The 23,270-nt window shown below is 40.9% G+C and overlaps 2 protein-coding genes across 5 annotated transcripts in view; one reads left to right on the top strand and one right to left on the bottom strand.

Annotated features, from left to right (window-relative positions):
• SYNJ2 (synaptojanin 2) overlaps positions 1-13,478 on the top strand; it is an 85,648-nt gene extending 72,170 nt beyond the window's left edge. For all 3 annotated transcript variants that reach the window (XM_067542481.1, XM_067542479.1, XM_067542480.1), the window contains 8 exons: positions 1,057-1,135; positions 2,228-2,396; positions 2,823-2,993; positions 5,468-5,602; positions 6,416-6,528; positions 8,185-8,293; positions 9,608-9,798; positions 10,963-13,478. In XM_067542481.1, the coding sequence (XP_067398582.1) occupies positions 1,057-1,135; positions 2,228-2,396; positions 2,823-2,993; positions 5,468-5,602; positions 6,416-6,528; positions 8,185-8,293; positions 9,608-9,798; positions 10,963-11,772 (1,777 nt within the window). In that variant the 3' untranslated portion in view covers positions 11,773-13,478. The remainder of the gene's footprint in view (positions 1-1,056; positions 1,136-2,227; positions 2,397-2,822; positions 2,994-5,467; positions 5,603-6,415; positions 6,529-8,184; positions 8,294-9,607; positions 9,799-10,962) is intronic.
• A 4,756-nt stretch (positions 13,479-18,234) lies between these two features.
• SERAC1 (serine active site containing 1) overlaps positions 18,235-23,270 on the bottom strand; it is a 47,505-nt gene continuing 42,469 nt past the window's right edge. For both annotated transcript variants that reach the window (XM_067542483.1, XM_067542482.1), the window contains 4 exons: positions 21,868-21,965; positions 21,108-21,290; positions 20,477-20,620; positions 18,235-19,176 (listed from right to left, as the gene is read on the bottom strand). In XM_067542483.1, the coding sequence (XP_067398584.1) occupies positions 19,040-19,176; positions 20,477-20,620; positions 21,108-21,290; positions 21,868-21,965 (562 nt within the window). In that variant the 3' untranslated portion in view covers positions 18,235-19,039. The remainder of the gene's footprint in view (positions 19,177-20,476; positions 20,621-21,107; positions 21,291-21,867; positions 21,966-23,270) is intronic.

Genomic DNA, 23,270 nt, shown 5'->3' on the forward strand with positions numbered 1-23,270 from the left:
AGCCTCTAGCCAATCCTTGGTCATCCCAGGACCTACTGAGTGTGAGGGAGGATGTTTAATTCTATATCCTGCTGGAGCAGTTTGTTTCCTTCTAGTTGTGTTAGTTTGGGTCTCCTGATGGCTTTGGGACTACTTCTGTGCTGAGCAAAATGAGCACAGCTTGGCCTTATCTGGTTTACATTACTATGAATGGAAGAAAACAGGATCAAAAGTACCTGTCCAAAGTGTGAAAAGGGCTAACAGAATCATGTGGTGCCACTGAAATGGGAGTCATGTTACACTTTTCAGTTGTGGCATACATCTTACGTCATGCCTGGCCACAAAATGCTGCTATCCCTGCTGCTTTCTGCTGGAATCTAACTTCTTAGTGGCAGTAATTGTGGCTTGACAGCAAGACCACCACATCAGTTACGAGGCATTTGACGTACATTTACAGGAGATTGTTTTGCTAAATACTGTCATCTTGGCCTCTCTCTGTCTAGCCCTACACACTACTGAGTAGGGGATATAGATTCAAGAGCAGCCTTAGGCTCCCACCAACATGTGGTTTATGAAGGTTTGGAGCCTTACGCAGCTGCTGAGAGGAGTGTGAAAGACGTGCTTTGCTTTTTTCAGACCCCTTTGCAGCTTGCAGTAGGACAGAGTAGTAGCTTTTGAGGAAGTTGCGTGCCCTCCGAGAGGCAAACTTAGTGCAGAGTTCACGCACAGCAGATGAAGCTGCTACATGAAAGGGGAGAGCTGTGTTACAACGGGAAGGGGAAAATACTGTGGATGAAGGAACGAACGTATGTGACGTTTTCTCAGCCTCTGCTCAGAGGGATGAACCGTTGCCTCAAGGACAGCCCTAGTAGTGTCCGCTCTGGTGGGGTTGTGTGAAGGTGGATGGGTGGTGAGGGAAAGCCAGTGCTGGGATACTTAGTCGCAAAAAACAAAACAACTTGAGAAATTACACTATTTAAAGAGCTAAATGGAAAAAAATGCAGAATTACTAGAGTCAGCATTTAGTCCTTGTGGACAGCAAACTGTACAGTGGTCTCCTCTCTCTGTTTTTCCTAGGATCAATGGAGGTCAGATGATGGTAACATTTGCAGACAGCAGGTCAGCTCTCAGTGTTCTGGGTATGGATGGTATCAAGGTAAAACCATCTCTGATTTATTTTAGTGAATTCACACCAAACGTTTGTCTTAGGTTAGATACTCAAGTTCATATCCAGGCACCTAAATCTATGGCCTGATTTTTTTTTCAAAGAAACTGACTACCCACAATGATCACTACAAAGACCTGGCTGTATAAGGAAGGCAGGATATTGCTTCTTCTGGAGCTTATAAACAGGTGTCTGGAACTGGCCCGAGGGGTCACTGTGGAATCCTGCAAGGCACTGCAGCAGTTTCAGCACTGTCTCACCCAGAGCTTGTTCTGTGGTGCTCAGACTCGGTGACTATTCTGTTGCTGGAAGCAGTGCTCTGGGGACCCTCTACCATTGTCAAGCCCTCTTCACATTTTCTTTTTTCAAGTGTACCAAATAAACTGTTTGGCACCATGTGTAATGGTGCCAACATGTGCAGTGATGCAACATGTCTCTGCAGTTAAGGTTCTTCTCTGCTTGATGGTTTATTTCCCACATGAATCAAAAGTCATGTTTGTTTGTTTGTTTGGGGAGGTGATTTATGGTTCGATATCAGGCTGCTAGAGAGTGGGTGGGGTTTTTCAAAATGCCCAAATGACTTAGGAGCATGTATCCCATATGTTCCTAAGTCACTTAAGTACTTTTGAAAATACCACCCCTAATTTAAAATGATGATGATCATAATAAAATTATATAGCTTAATCTCGGTGATATTTTACCATTTCTCTCAAATAACTATTGAGTGCAGCATTGAGTAACCAAGAACTACAAGCTAATTTCAGTATGAAAACTTTGAAGAAAGGAAGCCACAACATAAATAAGCCCAATAAGAGCAGCAGAATTGTTTAGTCAATACCTGGAGTATTAATATATCAAAAGGATTAAGTTTGGTGTTTGTTTTTTTTTTTCCTGATGGTACTAGGAGGAGCATTTCCTTTTTATTGAACTTCTTAAATGAATTTATTGCCATCCAGATTTCTGAAGTACTTGTGGGATGGAACATCTGCATTTACACAGCCTGTTGGGACTGTGTTTTTGTTTTTGAGTTTTTTGGTGGTGGTTTTTCTTAACAAAAGGACACCTATTCTTTCTTGGCTCTAGGTCAAAGGCAGAGCAGTGAATATCCGGCCTAAGACTAAGGATTGGCTGAAGGGCTTTCAGGAGGAAATCGCTCGAAAACGGGAGAGCATTGCACCCATGTCACCCACAGCGAACTCCTGTCTACTGGAAGAAAACTTTGATTTTTCAAGTTTGGACTATGAATCAGAAGGTTAGTAGCAGAACTCTGTGCTGACCTATGAGAATTTGCTGTTCACCTTGGTTATGGGGAGAGGGTAGATATCTGTGTGTGATCACTATCTTAGTTTGTAATAAAATAATTCTTAAAAACGGGTTTGTAAATAGAGCCCTGATCTGGCATTGTGATCTATTCAGGTGGACTCCGGTTCTCCTGCAGAGCTCCATAGGAATATCTAGTCAATCAACTATCCACAGCTGCTCAGTGCTACAAAATACACATGAGTCATATAGTATATTAAAATGATCTATATACCCCCCAAAAAAGCAAAAATAAAAACACATGGAATAGGCAAAAGTTTTGTTGATTCCAACTTAAAATAACCTGTATAGCAAATGAGAGTGAGAAGAGAGCTTGTGTTTTCTCACAGTGTCTGCATTATCAAATATTTTGTTTCAGGCGATATACTAGATGATGAGGATGATTATTTAGATGACATGCTGCCTCAGCAACCAGTAGCAGAGATGACAGAAGGCCTACCTGAGAGCCCTGAATATTTTATGGTTGCACCCACAGTAACTTCAAGCAAATCTCCACTACTTACTGGAGGAAAGCCACGTACATATAAAGGTAATTTACATGGCTTCTTTAAAGGAGGACCTGAAAACTTGTTTCCTTTGCTTCTCTTGGCCATCTGTTGTGTTCACGAGTCTTCTCTTAGCTTATACTTAGATTGTAACTTTGCAGGACAGGGACCATCTTTTTTTATTCTGGATCATAGTGTCTAGCATTGTGGGGCCTGTGATCCATGACTGGAGCCTCTGAATGGTACTGCAATTAAAAACAAAAAACAACCACCACCAAACAAGTAATTAAGCTTAGCCCTGCCTTTACTCTGTTCTGTTCAGGGCAGTGTAGTTCTGCCTAGGAGAGGTCGTTGTGTACACATATTATAAATCATAAGAAATATCAGTAACTCTCCTTGTGTCTCGCATCACATAGCACAAGCACACGCAATACAGAGTTGTCCTTACTTTGTTCTTGTCAATAAGGGCCTCATTCAAAACCATTGAAGTCAGTTGAAAGACTTCCATTGACTTTAATGGATTTTGGCTCAGGCCTTAAAGCCATAGGCATTGTAAGCTCAATGTTAACCTCGGTATCTACAGCATTCCCTCTCCTTAGTATTGGGATGGCCTAAGGAATATTGCAGGTACTGAGGTAACATTGTATAATTATCTTAGCAACTGGCAAGTTAACTTAGCAGTTAACCAACATAAGGTAAAATGATAGATGCTCCATGTCTGTTTGGTTTGTTTAAGTGATCAATTATCTGTGTCATAAATGTGTAGCTTTTTCACTCAATGTTTTTTGTAATATTATTATGTAATGAGTCTCTAAAGAGAATGTGAAGCTGTGAAAAGAGTTTATCAATGTAAATTCTATCAAGAGCTAACCTAGCCTGCAGTCATATCATTGTGGGGTTGCAAGCTAGCCTGGCTTTAGCAGCTACGTACAGTCAGAGTGGGCTGGAGGTTGGAAGGGAGATCTCCATGGAACACTTCAGAGTAGCAGTAAGGGATTCAATAGCTGGCTTTTCCCTTACAGTCATTACTGAAACATGGCATTGTGCTGCGACAGATGGCAATTTCCCAATGAGCTTTTAAAGTTGAAGTCCTGGTTACTTAATGAGAACATGATATTTTTTTACACTAGCATCATTAACTCCAATATCAAGACCAGTTCCAACTTGGCTTTAGCTAGGCAGCATGTGATACCCATCTCTTGCTACCATTTCAAACTTCTTGTCCCAAACTGATATGTAGTAATGTTGTGCACTGTTAAACAGTGGTTTATTCCACCTAAGAGGTGCCCCAAAACAGCATTTTAATTTTTTTATTAAATAAAACTACTTTAAATGTGTTACATACATAAAAAGAAAAAGTTTATCAAAACATGTTTTTCATGTAAGAGTAACTGGTTTGTTAAACAAAGGAAGTATTATTTGTAGATAGCGAATTGAACTGATTGTTTCTGGTCACCATGTCCTTCTAGATTTTAGAACTAGTAGATCTCATCCCCTCACACCTAGCTTTTATTTATAAATTAGACAAGGAAAACAAGATTCCTGCTTTTTCAATTCCAACTGCAGAGCACATCCTACTGGAAAATAACAGGAGAATGTTTAGAAATGCCTAAAGTGAGAGGGATTGCTGCCTCATTCCCTCTCCCTGTTCCCCAAACAATTACAGCCTGCAAAGAGAGAAACTGAACACCAACCCGAGAGAATAAAGCCTAGGGACTGGCTGCCTGGTTGGGCAGGGAAGGAAGACTAGGGAACTGAAATGAAAGCTACTTCTCTTGACGGTTCCGTGTGAGAAGAAAGCGAGCTCTACTCCTGACTTTTTTTCTAGCTGTCAGAGAGGGTTAGGCACGCTGACCAATGGAGTAATAGTCCAGGTGTTTAAACATAACCTAGAGCTATCAGACCGAGGCAAGTGTGCACCTCACAAAGTGCTGCTAAAAAGCATTCAGCTAGAAAACAGAAAATCTTCTTTTTGTGAGTGAACCACGTGACCAGCCTCGCTTTCATGCCAGAGACAGCCCTGTCATCGCCCGGTGGGCAAGGCAAGTTTGCTGCATTGTGTGCTTGGGAAGGATAATAGGGACTTGCCCAGGACTAGGCCTCTGCACCAGTGCCTTTTCAGGGTTTGAGCGAATTGCAGACTGTTACCATGCTTGGTTGCTAGGTGCTGGGCATGTGCAGTAGGGAACACTGAGTGGATAGGGACTTGCTTTACAGGCTAACAAGATGAACAGATATCCATGGAATCAGATTTTTGTTTTTCAGTATGAATGATTAATAATACTGGTTAAAGTCAGAGAGAGCTGTGAATGGGGCACGAAACAACTTGAGCTATTTCTTAAAAAGCTGTCAGCCATGTACTGTTGCTCACACCAAGCAATCTCTCTCTCAATTAACTAGCTCTTGTTTTCAAATCACAGGTGCCTGGCTCCTGCCACTCCAGACTTGATCCATCTCTGCCACATTTTTCAAATGCAAAAAACTTTTTTTTTTTTTTCTTTCTGAACTTTCTCCCTAGATGATGCTGACCTAGCTGAATTAAAGCAGGAGCTGGAAGTAGGTGTGGAGTTTCGCCATCGTTCTCCAAGCAGATCTTTGTCTGTTCCTGGCAGGCCTCGCCTGCCTCAGCCACCCCAGAGACCTCCTCCTCCAGGTAAGGTTGCAGTTTCTTTTAAAAAGTTGTCCCATGTCAACTAGACTCTGTTCCTGTATGTTTCACATCCACTGATCAGCACGGGGAGAATTTGCAAATAACCAGTGCTTCGCTATAGTAAAAGACACCAGTATTCATTCTCACTGAGTCTTTTTTCTTTTTAATACTCCAAGCATTTTCCTACAATTTTTTGATTTGCTTAACTTTTTGATGTTATATTCCCTTTAAAAGCTTAAACAAATATTTTTTTATCCCTTCCCATTAGACAGGTACCTCACATGCCATGTTTGGAAAAGAGCTGACGATAACCTGCTTTTCTTCATTTGATGGGTAGCTTGACCTCAGCCAAGGCATTGATTTCCGAGGGGAAAATGGTGGCATACTAAGCTCTTCCCACTTGGGATGCCAAAATGAGATGCCACTCATATCAGATCGTTCACATTCACTCATAGACTCTAAGACGAGAGAGAGTTATTATGATCTTCTAGTCTGACCTCCTGCATAGACTACAGGCATTTGACTTTCATCCAGCACATAATTTCTAGTTGCACTAGAGCATATGTTTTAGAAATACATTCAGTCTTGATTTAAAGACTTCAAGGGAATCCACCACTTAAAGATCAGTTCTTCAGCATTGTTCCTCCTTTCTTATGTGCTTTGATCAGAATTGAATTAACAACAATTGAGTTAACAACATTGCCACTGAAATTTTCAGAACTGGGCTGCAGCATTAACACCCATTTGTGATTAATATTATTAACAAACCCTGCATGGGCTCTTGAGTTTGAAAAGTCATTCTTATTCCCCTTGCAGCTGGAGTATCTGTCAAAAAATCCCCATCTGATGGTTCCATCTCTTCAGGAGGCCACTCCCTGTGCTCCATCCTGCAGACAGCAAAGCTTCTCCCAGGGGCACCTCAGCAACCAGTGAGTCCCTCAGCACCATTGTGCCAGACAAAGCACTAAAATGGGGACCAGGTGCTAATTAAGAGTCTAAACCCACCAGCCAGCAGATGCAGTTTGAGTCAGGAGTGCTGAGCTGATCAGTAAGGATACATTTATCCTGTAATTATCCAGCATCAGTAACTTGGGGGCATAATCAGAGGAGGGTACAATGGATGTGTGTGTGTTATACACACTTGCCTATGTACATGTACATATAGACACACAAAGACTTACTAAAGTAAGTAATGGCTGCCTCACAACTTGAAAATGAATAAACTACTGCTATTTAACAAATTTCCCCTTTAAAATTGTCAGCTTTGTATGCCTGCTACATTCTATATTTAGTTACTTCAGCTCTCTGCCAGTGGCTCTTTTAATGCTAAATACCAATATTCAGCATCCTCTAGACCCATGTTTCTCCACAACCAGTCCGTGGACTGGTGCCAGTCCCTGAGATCTCCCTGACACAGTTTAGGGAGGCAGCAAGCTGGTCTCTGGTATCAAAAAGATTGAGAGAAACTGGTCTAGACAAGTCCCAGGGTTCATATAAATCAGTCAATATAGTGGCCACAGCATAGTTCCTGGCCTCCATCACCCAATTTCAGACAGATCACTATCTGCATAAAGATCCCCAGTCAGACAGGCAGGGATTCTGCATGGCACTGAGCTGGAACTGCAGAATTGAAACTATCAGGCTCCAGTATTTGGCTCCAGGGCCAGCAGGCCCACAATCATTGGATACTAAGGCTTTGGTGTAGCCACTCACTGCAGCGACAGGAGGGGTTCCATCGACCTCGCACTGCCTACACCAGGAGTTAGGTCGGCTTAACTATGCTAATCAGGGGTTGTGGCTATTTCACACCCATGAGTTACATAGCCGGGTCGACCTAACTCTTTAGTGTAGAGCTGGCTGAAGACTCTGAGGGGGTTGAAGGATGGGGGAGGCAGAGCGATCGTGGCAAAACCAAGACAGCAGAGGCTGTTATGTTGTTTTGCTTTAGTACTAATGCTAACCCAAATTCGAGCACAATGACGCTGTGCTTTGATCCTATTTCAGCCCCTCCTTTGGTGGTCTGTCCAGTGCCCAGTATGTACGTGAAGTGCATGTGAGAGACCACTACCATAGCAGGCACCCTCAGTGGAGACGCTGAATAGACCAGAGGAGTAGACTATCCTTCCTCATACAGAGGACCTCCTTCCTAGTCAAGACCCTGTTAGTGTGACCCTGTAGGGATCCTTGCACTGCTATTCCCTGTGCTGTGCCTTCAGACTTGCCTTGAGGCTGTGACTGAGAGCACCTTTTATGGAAAGTAAATTTACACACGCACACTGTGAAAATATTTCCCTCCTGCTGTCAGACAAGAAACAGGTAATGAGCTCAACCATGGCAGCTACAGCCAGTAACAAAGATGGAATAGCTCCCAACGAGAAGTTAAAATAAAGCCATTTTTAAATATTAGTAGATTGTCAAATATCTGTCAGTGCAGAGTTCTGTGGCGACAGGTGCATGAATCACTGGACGTGATTACACCTATACAGCGTACAGCCTGCTAATTAAAGGGTTGCACAGGAAAAGTGTTTTTCATTCAGGATTACTCACTCACTCACCTACTCTTTTTCCCCTTTTATTGTTGTAAGCCTAAAGCCCGGACTGGAATAAGTAAGCCTTATAACGTCAAGCAGATCAAGACCACCACAGCTCAGGAAGCGGAGGAAGCTATTAGATGCCTGATGGAAGCAAAAGGAGGTGAGCAGAGCTTTCCAATGGAGGTTTAAAATCCCCAAATAAAGAAAAATTAGGTTTGTTTCATCCTCCCCTGACCATAACTTAAATGAGACATATATTTCCTTTAAAAAACTCCTATTAAACTAAATACTGCCTTGTGGGGTCCTGCAAGCTTTTCCATGGGATGTTTTCTATCCCTTTGGATACCATTAGCCTTTTTGTTTCATGATTACTTTATTTCGGTCTTTTAAATGGACCCCATCAAATTAAGTCATGTTTTAAAACATGTCCTTGCAGTTCCTGTTACTAAGAACATCATAGATTATGGTATTCAGCTGTCCTCGGAAAACAGACAGATGTCTCCTCCTTCCTTCTCAACAGATCTGTTCCCTCTATTAATTCAGAAGGGATAGTTGCTTGCATTAATAACCACAGGGTTCACTTCCCCAGCGAGCAGTGCAGAGCCAACATAGCCATGGTAGAGAGAGCTGGATTCTATTCAGGCTCACACATCAGCAACAGAATTGTTAACTAAGTTGCAAATGCAGAGTCTTTATGGTTGATGAAGCATAAACCAGAAATTATTCAGCTTTTCTCTCACATCCCAGCCTGAGTTTTTACAGGGCTGACAGGAAAAAAAAGTCTTTTTTTTTTTTTTCATTCTTAAAACTGAGAAAATGTAAACTGGATCATTGAGAGAATAACCATGGAACCACACAATGCCATTTTTATATTGGCTCTTCAGAGCACATTAAAGGAGAAAAGAACTGATGAAATCAAGTTTACTTTGCACTAGTTTCTTATGGTTTACTTTTTATATTTCATTTGGCTGGTCAGTTTCATTTTAGGATTCTCATAAACTCTTAACACCTAGCTCTTATATACCACTTTTCATCCATATAACTCAAAGTGCTTTACAAATGAGATGAGTATCACTATCCCTATTTTATATATGGGGAAACTGAGGCACAGAGAGGTTAAAGTGACATGCCCAAAGTCATCCAGCAGGCCAGTGGCAGATTCTAGAATTTAACCCCTCCATTGCCCTATCAGCTAGGTCACACACTACCACAATGCTGCTGTGTTTGGGTTTGAAATACTGTTGGCAGAGAGTATAACGAATTTTCAATGACTAGTTTTCATAATACTAAAGAAATTCTATTGATACGTTTTTAGTAAAATTCTGTATATATTTCCAAAACCTTCATCTTCAGCCTGAACACTATCCCTGTAAGGTAATGGGCAAAAGCATTTTGGAAAACAAGACCAGGAAGGAAACAGATCTTTGAGCTATGTTTCAGATGGATTCAAACGCTGGTGGTTTTTGCATTTCAGGAACACAAGAAGATGCTCTGAAGCCTACTCCAGTAAGAACCCAACCTGAATCCTTTCCCAGCATCACAAAGTCAGCATCATTTCAGGGGTCACAGCCAGGACCAATGCTCGTGCCCCATCGGCCTCCACCCAAAGTTCCGACCGCAAAGAAGCCAGTGCCCCTGCAAAGGGCTGGAGTCAAATCAGAAAATGTAAGATAGTCCCAGCAGAACACATCTGGCTATTCATTGTGTGCATAGTGTGCATTAGCAGAGGAGGCAGGTTGTTAAGCTATTCACCTGTGTAGGAGATTTAACATGGATCTCTAGACATAAATGAAAGGGGGTGTTGCCCTGTGTCCAATGTAAGATACGTTTTCTGAGCACGTAAAAAGTTCACACACTTTTATACTAAGTTATTGTGGTTTCACTCAGAACTATTGAGAATGGGAGATCTGGAATAATAGTTACGCCGATGTAATTAGCTAACCTGGGCCCAAAACACATTCATCTGTGGGCTCTTCCGGTAAGTGAGCCTGGTTAATGATTCCAGCCATGCAGTTTAATCATGCTGGCCTAAATTCAACAGGAATTACCTCTTCCTTCCTTTAACAGGGAGGGAGGAATCCATATGGCCAGGACTTTATAATGGCAAGGAAGTTGACCTCAGTACCACTAATACTGTGACAACACCTTTAAAAACACATTCAATTTCACATTTTATCCAATTAACCCTTTCTGCTTAGACAAGATTTTTTTTTTTTTTTTAAGTAGAATACATGGCATTAAGGAAGAATGCAAATTTCCACACTGGGATTCAAATCCTAGCCTCGGTAAGACATGAATGCACTTCTTGGGTTAGCTAAAGCTAATTGACCTTCAGTCTCATGTATCACAAGGGACACTAGGTATGTGCTAATGCTCCATTAATGCAGCCCCTGCCATGCCTTTACTTTTTTTTTTCTGCCAGCTGTAATATTTAACAGTTAAAAGAACTCATCAGAATTGTTGTGGCTGGAGATTTGGCTGCAAGCAAAATTCTAATATGGAAAGAAAATGGTCATAAAAGGATGTATTTTTACACAGGAGTGAACAGGATTTACACTCCTAATTCCCCCATCCATTGCCGCTAACACCATAGTGTGCAGTATGACACTTAAGAGCAGAGCAGGGCTGCTTTAAAGCTGTTACTCTCATGCCTTCACTCATCTTCCTCGTCTCTTTCAATAATTCCACCAACTTCTTTCAGTAATGCACTCAACACAATTCATATTGTCTTTATCCCACCTACTGTTTGATCCTTTTCCCATCCGTATGGGCAGAGTTAGTGCTGCAGCTGAGTCTGAATTTTATTTTTCTTTTGTTTCCTTTCCTCAGACTGTGTGTCCAGAAGAGTCGCTTGATCAGCCTGTCTGCTTTCATATAGGATTGTCCGAGTCCTGGCTTGAAGACACAGCCATTACCAGTCCCACTAGGATCACTCCAGTTCCTAAGCCAAGAACAACACAGCCTGGGAAAGCTCCTGAGAGAAGAAAAAGCAGTGACAGGCAGCCTCCCAGCCCAGGCATTTTGGACACAAATGCACTGCCTCTGCAGAATTCCTCCTTTGCTCCAAAGGTTCCACCACGAAGGAAGAAGTCTGCGCCTGCTGTTCTTCACCAGCAAGTGTTTCAGAGCAGCAACAGTCTGCTTCTTAGTGGCTTAACATTCAATTCCAATAACAACAATAGTCCTTCTGCGTACAGCCCTACAACACAGGACTCTGACATCCTTCCCCTTTCTCCCAGAGACTCGGATCTTTCAGCTCCCACATCCACTGCCAGCCTAGACAAGAATGGCACTAAGCACTTGACATCAACTCTTTCGGACTTTATCACTGACCTTCAAGGCCCTCCTATTCCAGACATCCAGCAGACACAGCTGTTAGACACCAGCTCACTAACAGAGAGCGCCAATCTCCTGGACCTGGACACAGATGTTTCTTGTCCTCTTTCTACACCAGCAACAACTAGCCCGACACCCACTCCAAGAGATTTGAAACTCCCCAGCCCCAAAGATTTCAGTCATTGGGTTACATTTAGTGATGATGAAGACAATGGTACATTATCAGAGGGAATCAGCAAATTGCTTGTCTTAGAGCAAAACAAAAATAGCCTGATGGATACACATGCTCATTTAGAGTTGTGAGATTTTTTTCCCTTGATTTTTTTTCTACAGAAATCTAATTATGATACCAGATAAAAATCTGCTTTGAATACAAAGCTGTACTAAGTGTGGCAAAGCCCCATTTTATTTCTGTGTTTAAAAAAACCACTACTGCTATCTGGGGAAGAAATACAAAACAGCTAGCAATACTGTACAACTTCTAAAAACAATCTTTAGTCTAAATGTATTTACTTTTTAGTCTTAAAAAGTAAAAGCAACATTTCAGGTACAAAGAGTAGGTAATGATGTATGAAGAAAACAAGAAGAAAGCTTATAGGCTTAATTTATATTTCAAACAATTTCTATCCTTTAAAATAAAGACTTGTCTAAGTGGTAAAATTTACCAGCAGAACTACAACAGTATAATTATACCACTACACTAATTCTGAGGGAAGAGTGGCCTCATGGGGAATTATCCCAGTATAACTATAGTAGTATAATTACACCACTATAATTCTGCTGCTAAATATGCAATAGACAAGTTTTATGCTGCATCTCTCTCATGTGACTTACACCTAGCTGCAGGTTCTGTAATCTTCTGTTATTCTGCTGGCTAAATTCCCCCAGGTTTGTCCTGCAGTGTTAAGTAAAAAGGTGGCGAGAGATATGGGGGGGGAGAGGAGGATGTCATGGATTAGATGCTCCCTGTTTTGATGAAAATGCTTGTTTTTAATCTAAATCATGCAAATACACACAGATATTAGGAGGGGCCCCTTATAAGTGGGTGTGATACTAATAATGATACATGTATGAACATTTTTCTGGAAGATGTTTTTTTTCTTCTACATTCAGATTTAAAGAAATCTTATTTCTTGTCAAAACACTCATTCTGAACTGGTTTTGTTCAACACCACTGAATTCTAAATAACTTGCTATGCGGTCAAAAGGCACGTAGACAATGACAGGCTAGCACTTTGGAAGGGACCATGCATGCAAACTTCTAGTAAACATTCCAATTGTCTCTGTACTGGATTTATAGCCACTGATAGAATCCTGTGGAAGTACACAAGATGTTTGACTACTACTCATACCTTGGTGCCCCTCTGTTTCAGTGCAAGCAAATAATGTGTGCATGCTTAGCTACTAATGAAATAATAAATGCAGATGAGCAAAGGGCTGATTAAGTTTACCTGAGTGCTACAGGGGTGAGGCAGTACTCAGCATGAGCAAGGGTAGCAGAATTTAGCCCTACAGTGGAAGGGTGGCTTACTAATTCTGCTCACTGACAGTAAAGATGTACACTGGCCCCTAAATAGTTGGAAGGGCATTTACCCTCCTAAACGAAACTAGCAGTGCAGGTGATAAGTATATAGGTACATCTTCCTTATTCACATCTGCTGATTGCTTGTAATCAATTTAGCAGGTGGCATAGCAGTATCTAGCCAGCTCTCCCGCTAACATAGTGCTGTCCATGCAAGTGCTTATGCCAGTAAAAGTTTTGTTGCTCGGGGGTGTGAAACCTCCCCCTCCCACCGAGTGACAAGTTTTGCCAGCATAAGAACTTGTGTGGACAGCAGTGTTGGCAGGAGAGCTACCGCCGCTCACTTAGGTGACTTTGTCTGCGGGAGAGCTCTTGCCTGTCGAGATAATGCAGCTACGCAAGCACTCTTACAGTGGCACACGTGTACCGATACGGCTGTGCTGCTGCAAGTTTTAAGTATAGACTAGCCCTCATTCTATACAAATCTTTGAAAGCACGTGCCTAAAGATGTAATATCATGGTCCATGTTTCTGAAATAACAGTCTGGAGAAAGCATCTTAAAACAGTGAGCTTCCTTAGTCTCTTCAAGCAAATAGTGCTGCAACTGCTGCTTTATTTTCCGCCTCATATTTACCCTGTACTGTGGTAGGATATCATAAGCTACAGGGCCACTGTTTCTATGGGCTCTATAGTGCAATTACGATGTAGTTCTAACAAAATACTACAGCTGATATCAAGATAGAATGAGCCATCACAGCAAAGTCACCTCTGCATTTACCAACCATTTTAGCATTGCTTCTCAAATACCCAAGATTTAATTAAAAGGAAGATGTCCTTGATTTCAAATAAGGCCTTTCAGTGTGCTCTAGCTATACCTTACCTGTGGTAAATTTGTGATGCATTTACATTGTATATATAGAAAGTAGGCAATTAAAAGTTATGCCATGCATGTTTCAGTTCAAGCACAGTAACACAAGTGGAATGAAGCCGCTTTTTGGATGGAGAATTACTAAAATGTTGCTATCATTTTCAAGCCACTGGTAAACGTGCAAATCCAGGATCTTGTATTTAAAGTAGACTTTTTTTGTATTGAAGTTGTAAATGTCACTTAAACATTTTTTCTACAAATCTTCAATTGGTTTAATTCCCTTCTCGATAGGTAATCTTGTGAAGTCAACCAGTTCAGTGCTATTACTATCCAACCTTGCTCAAGCCTTTGCATCTTTACTGCTGAATGCGAAGCAAAAGACATTCTATATAAAAGTAATGCAGCCTTTATAGCTAATCTCTTTGCTTTCTCCCTTCCCCTCCACGCACTTTTCTTTAGTAGTAAACAGGTTCGAGTAAGTTTTAAAGTGTTCAGGTCCATAAAGGTGAGCCACTCTAAAGGAGGCTGGCTACTTAATATCCTGGCTTCCTTTTATTTTATTTTTTTTAAAAGGCTATTTATGGGCATATGTCAGCATAAATCATTAAAGGCTGTTGAAAAAATGTTAAGAGCACTGTATCCAACATTCTGTGCAACAGCTAATTTACATTGATTAAAGTGGCTTTATGTCAACTAAAACTTATTTACGCCACTTGAGTAAGAGGCCTTTACTACTAACTATATCTTTTGTCTGTGTAAGTAAGTGGTGACCCATCCATAAAATTAGAATCCCTGAGCAAGCAGGCTTTATACAATAAATGACTGTGTATACCATTCAGTCACAAAACATCAATGAGAAGGGAACAGGTTGGTTGAAATGGTGGCTGATGATCGTGACATGGCAACTAACCTGACTGATTCCCCAACAAGCCAATCACCGAGGTAGGGAAAACTTGGATCCCATTCTTCCTTAAATAGGCTGCCACCACTATCATGCATTTAGTGAACACGAGGAACTGTTGAGAGGCCAACTGACAATAATGGCAGCCCCCCCCCAATAAAATAAAACTGAGGACTTTCCTGTGACTGGGTAGCACTACCACATGAAAGTATGAATCTCAAAAAATCAAGGGCAGCAAACCAACCTTGTGATCTAGGGAGAGAGGATTGATGCTACGGTTAACTATACAGAATCTCATTTGCTTGATGAATTTGTTGAGAGCATAAAGGTCCAGTATGGATCTCAGTCCTCCCTGGGGCTTGGGAATCAGAAAGTAGCAGGAGTAAAAACTGATCCATGAAACTTGATAGCTCCCAGGGCAAGCAGAGCTTGAACCTCCTGGAGGCACACAGCCTCATGAGATTGGTCCCTGAAAAGGGATAGATAAGGAAAGTGAGGAAGAGGGACAGAATGGAAGTGGATCAAATATCCCAGCCCCACAATGCTTAAAACCCACTTCTCTAAGATTATCGCTTCCCAAGAACTGAGGAAGTGAAATAGTCTGTCCCCAAAGGCGGGAGGGGCAGAGATGGGAAGATCACTGCTGCTTGCATCCCCACCCTTAAAGAAGTCAAAAGGGTTGCTTTCCTACAGTGGATTGAGTGGAAGACAATTGCTTAGAGATGGAATTAGATTGCTGTTTTTGAGGTTTCTGTCCCCTTCTGAAGGGGTCATACTGTCTTGGAGGGTAGAAGGGTTGGTCTGCTACTGTTGAGAATAATGCTGAAGAGGCTTGTATTGGTGCCTGTTGGTGGCAGGACCAGCGTGCAATGTGTTATCAGTCTCAGAAAACAGAGCTGAGCCTGTCTGTCAAAAGGCAAGACCCCAAGAGCTTGTTGAATGTCCAATGCTATTCCAGCATTACATAGCCCTCTCATTATTACTGCAGAGGCCATCATCTAGAAGGCATCTGCAACATTGAGGTTTTTGCCACCAATCTAATCTCTCTGAGGAAAGCTCTGAAATCCTCCACTGAATCATTGGGAAGCTTGTCGGTGAATTTAGTCATGAGTTCCCGGTTGAGAGAGCCATGTTTCACTAGCAGTGCATGCTTGTTGCTATTCTTACCTGGAGCAAGGCAGCAGAATAAATTTTCCTCCCTAACGAGTCTCTTCAGCTTTTTCCTTTGGGGTTGAGTTAAATTTCCCATGCCACCACCGCTCATTGGTGGGCGTGATACTAAGGAAGTTAGGTATGGGAGTGAGTAACAACAGTTGAAGCCTTTGGATGGTATGTGATATTGTTTAGCTATATGCTTTGCTGTCAGCACTAGCCAGGTTTGGATCAGCCACAAAGCTTTCACTGGCTGTAACAAGGCATTATTATTGGAAGGGCAATACTTCCTGGAGTTGTTGCCTGAAGCATATCCAGCTGTTTATGCATATTTTCTTGCATCAGTTCAGTTTGTACACCCAAAGTTGAAGCCACTCTCTGCAGTGATAGGACTTACAATCCTCTGCGAGGGGAGAAGAGGAACATAGGACTACTGAGTCAAAGAGGGCAAGGACCAAACTGTTGGAGCCAATGGCATCTCTTCAGGAAGCGGCTGATCCTCTGGCAAAGGCTGCTCCAAACCAAGCGTCATGAGACGACGCCACTCCAACATCTATAACAGAAGCTACTCTTAAGCCAATTTCATCTAAGGAAGATTTCCTCATGGATTTGAGATTCAAAGGCTAGAAGGGAAGCAATGTGACCATCTAGTCTGATCTCCTGCATAACACTGGCCACAGGATCATCCCTGAATTAATGTCTGTTTGAATTAGGACATATATTTTAGAAAAATGTTGTTATTGATGTAAAGATTTCCAGAGATGGAAAATCCAATCACCCTCCCTCTTAAAAATTTCAAGTCTGAATTTGCCTAACTTCAACTTCCAGCCTTTGTTATACCTTAGTTCGCTACATCAAAGAGCTCTTGCTTATCAAATTTCTGCTTCCGATGTAAGTACTTTGTAGAAGGAAGAGGAGTCATCAGATAATCAGCAAGTGGTTAACAATATTTGTCAACTATCCATAGATCTGCAGCTACATTACTATCAGTTGGAAAGTGTAGTAGGTTTGTCGGATAAAGGACGCAGGTTTGAGAGCCCTGTAGAAAAACTATGGTCACTATACTGGATTGGCATGAAATATGGCATTATCAATATATTCCATTTAGCAGCTTACTCATGTTTAATATATTTTTTCAAGAGCTATAGTACAATTTTTTTCAAAACACATTTTGTTACCATCTCCCAAACACAAAGTTACTGTATAACCCAGATATTAATTTTAAAAGTTAGAATTACTACATTTGTTAGTTGCAGAAAATTGCTTCAAGAATTCCAGTTATTGTAGCTAATATAGACAGAATTATTGTACAAGGCATTACAGTAGACTCTGACTGACCTGAATTCCTCTTAGCCAAAAAAAGTGTATTCCTCAAAAATGGTTCATATCACTCTATTTGCATGTTTTGCAATGGAAAGTTCTTAGTTTATCCAAAACTCTGTGTGTCCAAATAAATACCATATATTCTGTTCCACCTGGATAAACAGAGTCCTATATTTGCATTTTGAAGTTTGAGCACAGCAGAATTAGGATAAACTCTTTTTAAAATTACTATAGTCCCAAACCACATTTTCTGTCTGAAATACTGGCATAGATCAGTAAACTAGTATAAATCAGCTCCCCATACACTACCCCTTTGGGAACTGATACGTTAGGTTGAATTACAGCCACCGCATTAATTACTGCAATAGCTGTTGTCCATACTGCCCTCCTCGTGTCAGTGATGTTCCACAGGCTCCTGGCTACACCCCACCACTACCAATCCCAGCCGGGGTGCGGGGACTTCCCTGCTCCCAAGCAGGAGCTGGCTGCAGCTCCCCATGGCTTGCCCGGTCCCAGCTCGCAGCTGGGAGTCAGCTGTCCAAGCCCCAGCTACCAGCGGGGCTGCAGCCGCTTGACTGCAAGCCCAGGCGCAGGCGGCTGTAGCCCCGCTGGCACCCAGGAAGACAGGGGGAGCTGCCGCCCTGGGATGCAGAGGATGCCGAGATACTGGCAGCGGAATGCAGCCGGGATGCCAGTGCGGTTGCAGCCTGTGTCGCCCTACCTTTGCCGACAAAAGCCCTATGCCTTTTGTCGAGATGGTTTTATTTTGTTGACAAAACAGGGCAGTTTTGTTGACAAAAGGGTGGTTGCAGTGTGTACACCAGGATTGTTTTGTTGACAAGTCACCTTTTGTCAACAAAATTCTCTAGTGTGGACCAGGCCTAGGGCTCTTTTTCTATGATCTTGAAGCCCACAGCTGATAGAATTAAAATGGAACAGTGCAAGAATTTATTTTTTGCTAAAACTAGATTAAACTGCCACTGTCTCCTTTACACAGGATACCATACCAGAGATCAAGAGATTAGGTGATGCTCTCTTTTTCTCACACAGCACTCTGTTTACTGCATTTGTTATCAATTGATGCAACTGGTAAAAAGTGAAGTAAACTAGAAGAACATCTGGGTCTATTAAACACAAAGACAAGTAGCATAAACAAATTGTAACTGGTCCATCAGTCAAAACAATATCTTGAATCATTCAAACATGTTCCTACTAGGTTTCAAATTCCCAAACATGAATAGCAGATGTGTACTTTGAGACAGTCACTTGTTTCCCCTGCGTTATTATATATACGGATCATCATCTGGGTTTATTGTTTTTGATCTTCAGTGTAGGACTTTTGCCCCGTATGTAAAATTCACCTCATTCAAATGGCCTTCAATCACAGCAACCTTTCTTGGCTAAGACGTGAAGCATAGGACACCCTTCATAGCACATCCATGCTGATCCAGAAGAGTAGCCACAGAATACCTGAAGCCTTTCCTCCACTGCATTCCCATCACCTACTAGCCAAATCATCAGAGAAATTACATACATGTGTGTCACCAAGTCAAAGTGCATCACAGCAGATTTTCACCTTTTATTGCCAGATTTCTGGGCCTGTGGTTCAGTTTATATTTTGAATATATGTCAGATGTAAACAATGTAGATTTCCAAGCTGATGATGTATTCGAAGCCACTTGGACAGCAGATTTTATTATTAATATTGTGTCTGCAGTTCTGGAGGCCTGCCAACAATTTTAGTGGAAGAATTTTGGTGCATTACACCAAATTGAAAAGATAAGCATGCAAGGATGGCAAAGACTCAGTTTCCAAGTTCTCTTGCTAATGCATCTTGAATAAACTTTACGGTACATTGGTATAGGAAAGTATCTTTCTTCTTGGGCTTGCAAATATTCAGATGATTAACCTCCACTGGAATTAGGTCTCCTATGCCTAAATCTGGGGAAGGAAAAAAACCCCACAAAGTTCAGTAAACAAAGTAGTCTATATTAAGAAAAAGATCTTGCATTAACAATTAGTCACCCCAAAACAACCCGTCCATATCTGCTACTTATTTATTTTGCCTTACACTCGGTTGCTTTTAATATGCAGAAATCATTATCAACACACTGTCACATTGAATAAGTACATGCAGCTTTAGACTTATTCTACAAGCCACTTGGGCAGACCCATGGGCCGATGCAGAGTTTCACTGACTTCAAAGGGATTCCACAAATATTAAGTGTCTGCCCACAAGGGTCCCTTTGCAGGATCAGGGTGTTAGAAAACTTCTTCCTTCCCATATAATTTTCCTTTATTGATTTAGTCACCAGAGACCAGTTTACTCAATAAGTAAATAATTGTATAAGGAGAACATTACAAACACGTGCTTTACTGAACATGACATTTAAAGTCAAAATCTTGACTATTGAATCAATGGGAGTTTTGTCATTGACTTCAATAGGGCCAGGATTCAACCTCAAGTATCTGCATTTTGAAAAAGTCTAAAAGACTGCAGAAGTCCTTTTACTAATAAACTCATCCATAATTTAATAAACTTTTTAATAAAAACAGTGATTTAGAGTATAAAACCAGGCTGGATTTGACATCAAACATGGAATACAGTATAAAGAGTTTCCACAGGAAAAGAAAAACGCATTACTTAAGTGTATAATATAGATGCTCTACTCACAGCAAATTTAGTTACATTGAGAGTAGTTATGGCGTTTAGGTATTCCTGAGAGCTAATCCTGATCACTTTAGTGGAAGTTCTAGTTAAGGTTATGCTGAGTCTTCCATTCAACAACTTCCTGAGGAATTCTTCATTTTGCCTGAAGTTTCCATATTTGGTAACCCAAAAGGACACTATAGTAGTATGGTGGGTTTGTGTGAGAGACTGAGCATTGCTGGTTCAGCTGACAGTTGAACCAAATGGGAACATTGGCTATGTGAACACTAGGCGGGCTGTACTGTAAGAGCTTAAGTGCAGTGATTTCTTTCTCCTTTAAAACAAGGAGAGGACCCTGTTAGATGTGCTCAGATATGCACTGCATTTTCACTGATTTTAATAGGAGGGTTACATGTTTGTACTTCTAGAAATGTATCCAAGGTCAAAATCTGGTCAAAAGTTTTAAAAGGAACCATCAATGGTTTTCCATACAATATCTCCTATTTATTTATCTTTCCATATATTTCTACTACAGTAACTGCATTGCCTATTCCCCGATATCAATATGTGAAAAAAAGTAAATGGACATACTTGCTGATTCCACAGGTACCACATGCAATTTTATCATGCTACCTATGTGCGTTGGTAAGGTTTCGGCAAAACTCAAGACTGGAAATTTCTTATCCTTAGCAAATGAAAGAAAGTCATCATTCAGTTCTTTAAGGGCAGGAGAATCTGAAGGAGAAAAATAAGTACTATATATTGTATAACTTGTGTTAACTCATTTTCAGAAAATAAAAACTTATCTACAATATTTCATCTCTCAAGAAATGTTTTGACAAAATTATAATTGCAGTAAAAACAGCAGCACATCCATCATAAAGACCCTGTTTTCAAGGATTTGACAGCAGCCTAGAATATGCAACACTAACTTTGACTTATTCCTACCTAGCCTGGGATTTGATTACAAGGTATGCTATAAAGGAGTCACATATTGCGCTATTACATTTCTGAACAATTGAGACTACTCTTCTGTAAACTTGCCCGCAGCTTTTTCCTCTTCTACAAACAATAACATACAGCAGTTATTCTGTCAATATAACAGACAGTCTTAAAAAGAAAAAAAAAGGGTTTTGTTGTTTTTATCTTGCATTTTCAACGGGAGTGACAAAAATCATAAACAGACAAACTCCTGTGCTAAGTGGTTACAAAGCGAGCGTACCTGTGCTAAGTTCCTTAACCTCCACAGAAGGAAAGAGAAGATATCTAGCATTCATTGAGTATTCAGCCAGCTGGGAGCCATGGTGAGGTACACTATAAAATATGATTCCTCGGGTGTTGTTTACAATTTTACTCATTTCTGGGTTCTTGGAAGCATCCACCAACATCTTTTTGACTAGAAGACCTGGCAACACAAATATTAATTCATGCAGGGAACTAAGCCACTGTGAGAATAATGTTTATATTACAATACGTACAAATCAGCCAATCATAGTCTTGCCTCAACTAATTAGGTTGAATCTTTTAGTTTGAAAAATATGTAAAAAGTAGAAAACTATAATGAGGCAGAAAATGTAAACTGTTACTATTTGGTGTCAAATCCTATACTACAAACTTGTTTTGTTTCCATTAAATACTAACACTGATGTTCACTATAGATCCAACATGGAGACAATTTAGCTTACAGGTTCCCAATTACATGACCTTCCTTACAATTTCAGCTAAATCATTCACTGATTTTGTGGTCTTCCCCAACACAGTACAAAGAGATAACAATATAGTTCATTAATCGTTTATGCAATGTAATATAGTTAATAAAGTAAAATATCAGGTTTATATTTTCAGACCACTTTTTGCAAATTTTGGGGGTGACCAAGTTTGATCTGAAATGTGGTTGGTTCAGGCTAATATAGCCACTCCTTTTAAAAGCAAAATGACAGTTAATACATAGCTGACCTGTACAGCACAGGCAAAGTACTTACCCCCCATGCTATGTGATACCCATATCAGAGGTCTGTCTCCAACACCAGCAGTTCTAAGCTTGTTGAGAAGCTCATTGCTCCTATAAGCAATAGATTTCCTGCAGTAGAGAGAGGTGTAAGTAGGAGAAAGGCAAACATACTAATGGACAGTCTCATGCTGGAGTGGAATTTCAGTGCATCAGTATTACGAAAAGGGAATTAGGTAGATAACTCATGTTGGACCTGATCATGCAAGTTACTTAACACAGTCAGCTATTACCATCTTCATTGGGAATTGAGAACACCAAAGACCTTGTAGGACTGGGCCCATTAGGAACAGGAGTTCAGGAATAGAGATTAAAAAAACCATTTTCTAAAAGCACAGGAGTTTTGGTTTAGATCTAAACTTCTCATTATGCTTTGTAATTTTAAACAGCTTGGTTCACATATAAAAATATTTTTCTTTTCACTTTAGCAAAAGCAACAGAGTATAATGAACACTATTCTCTCTTGAAGGAAACTAAATTGTGCTTAAAGTGCGGAGCAATGCACTGATAATGCTAAACCTGAAACCTGGGCTCTGAACAAATAAGTCTGTGATCTACCTATAATTTCTAAAATAATAAATATTAATACTTTGTTCCTCTATTACACTTTCTAGCCAATCATTTCAGAGTTAAAAAAATGGTAAAGCATAATCTTCTCCGTTTTGAAGATGAGGTATAGAAAAGGTAAATGACTTGCCCAAGATCAACAAGTCTGTAGCACAGCAGGAACAGAACTTAGTTCTATTGATTCCCAGTCCTGTGTTTTAAACCAGAACACTTGCCTTCCTCACAATAGAAACAAAGTTGAGCATAGTGGACCACAGGACAAGTCAGGAATTTGGAGAAATAAATGAGCAGCAGAAACATCAGGATACTGGGGATACTACAGTGCAAAGATCTAAACAACAGCCACATTTAAAAGCCTTGTACAATCAATTCTCAGAATGGATGTTAAAGATCACTGTGCTATTTAGTACATGTGAAAAGAGATTCAAATGTGTCTTTTCAACTGAACTAAATCTTTAAGACAGGGAATTTGCTCCTTCTGAGGTCTTATTATGCTACAAAGATAAGTCAACCTATATTAGGTCGACTTATAGTCACGGCATTAATTACTGCGATAGCTGTTGCTCACACTGCCCTCCTTGGATCAAGGATGTGCAGCAGAGCTGAGAGCCCAATATCTCAGCTCTGCTGGCAGCTCCCTGCTGGGAACCGGGCTCCCCACAGGTTCCTGGGCTCCCAGCATCCTCCCTCCCCCAGTCTAGCCACTCAGCTCTCCAGAGGAACCGTGAAATTGACAAAAATGACAGCCAACATCCGATGTAAGGAACGCAGTGCCTATACTGATATTGCATCACCCTAACTACATCGACA

The sequence above is a fragment of the Emydura macquarii genome, unplaced genomic scaffold (genome assembly GCF_026122565.2).
Source record: "Emydura macquarii macquarii isolate MOO-44397 ecotype Brisbane River unplaced genomic scaffold, CSIRO-AGI_Emac_v2 contig_705, whole genome shotgun sequence".
NCBI lineage: Eukaryota > Metazoa > Chordata > Testudines > Chelidae > Emydura > Emydura macquarii.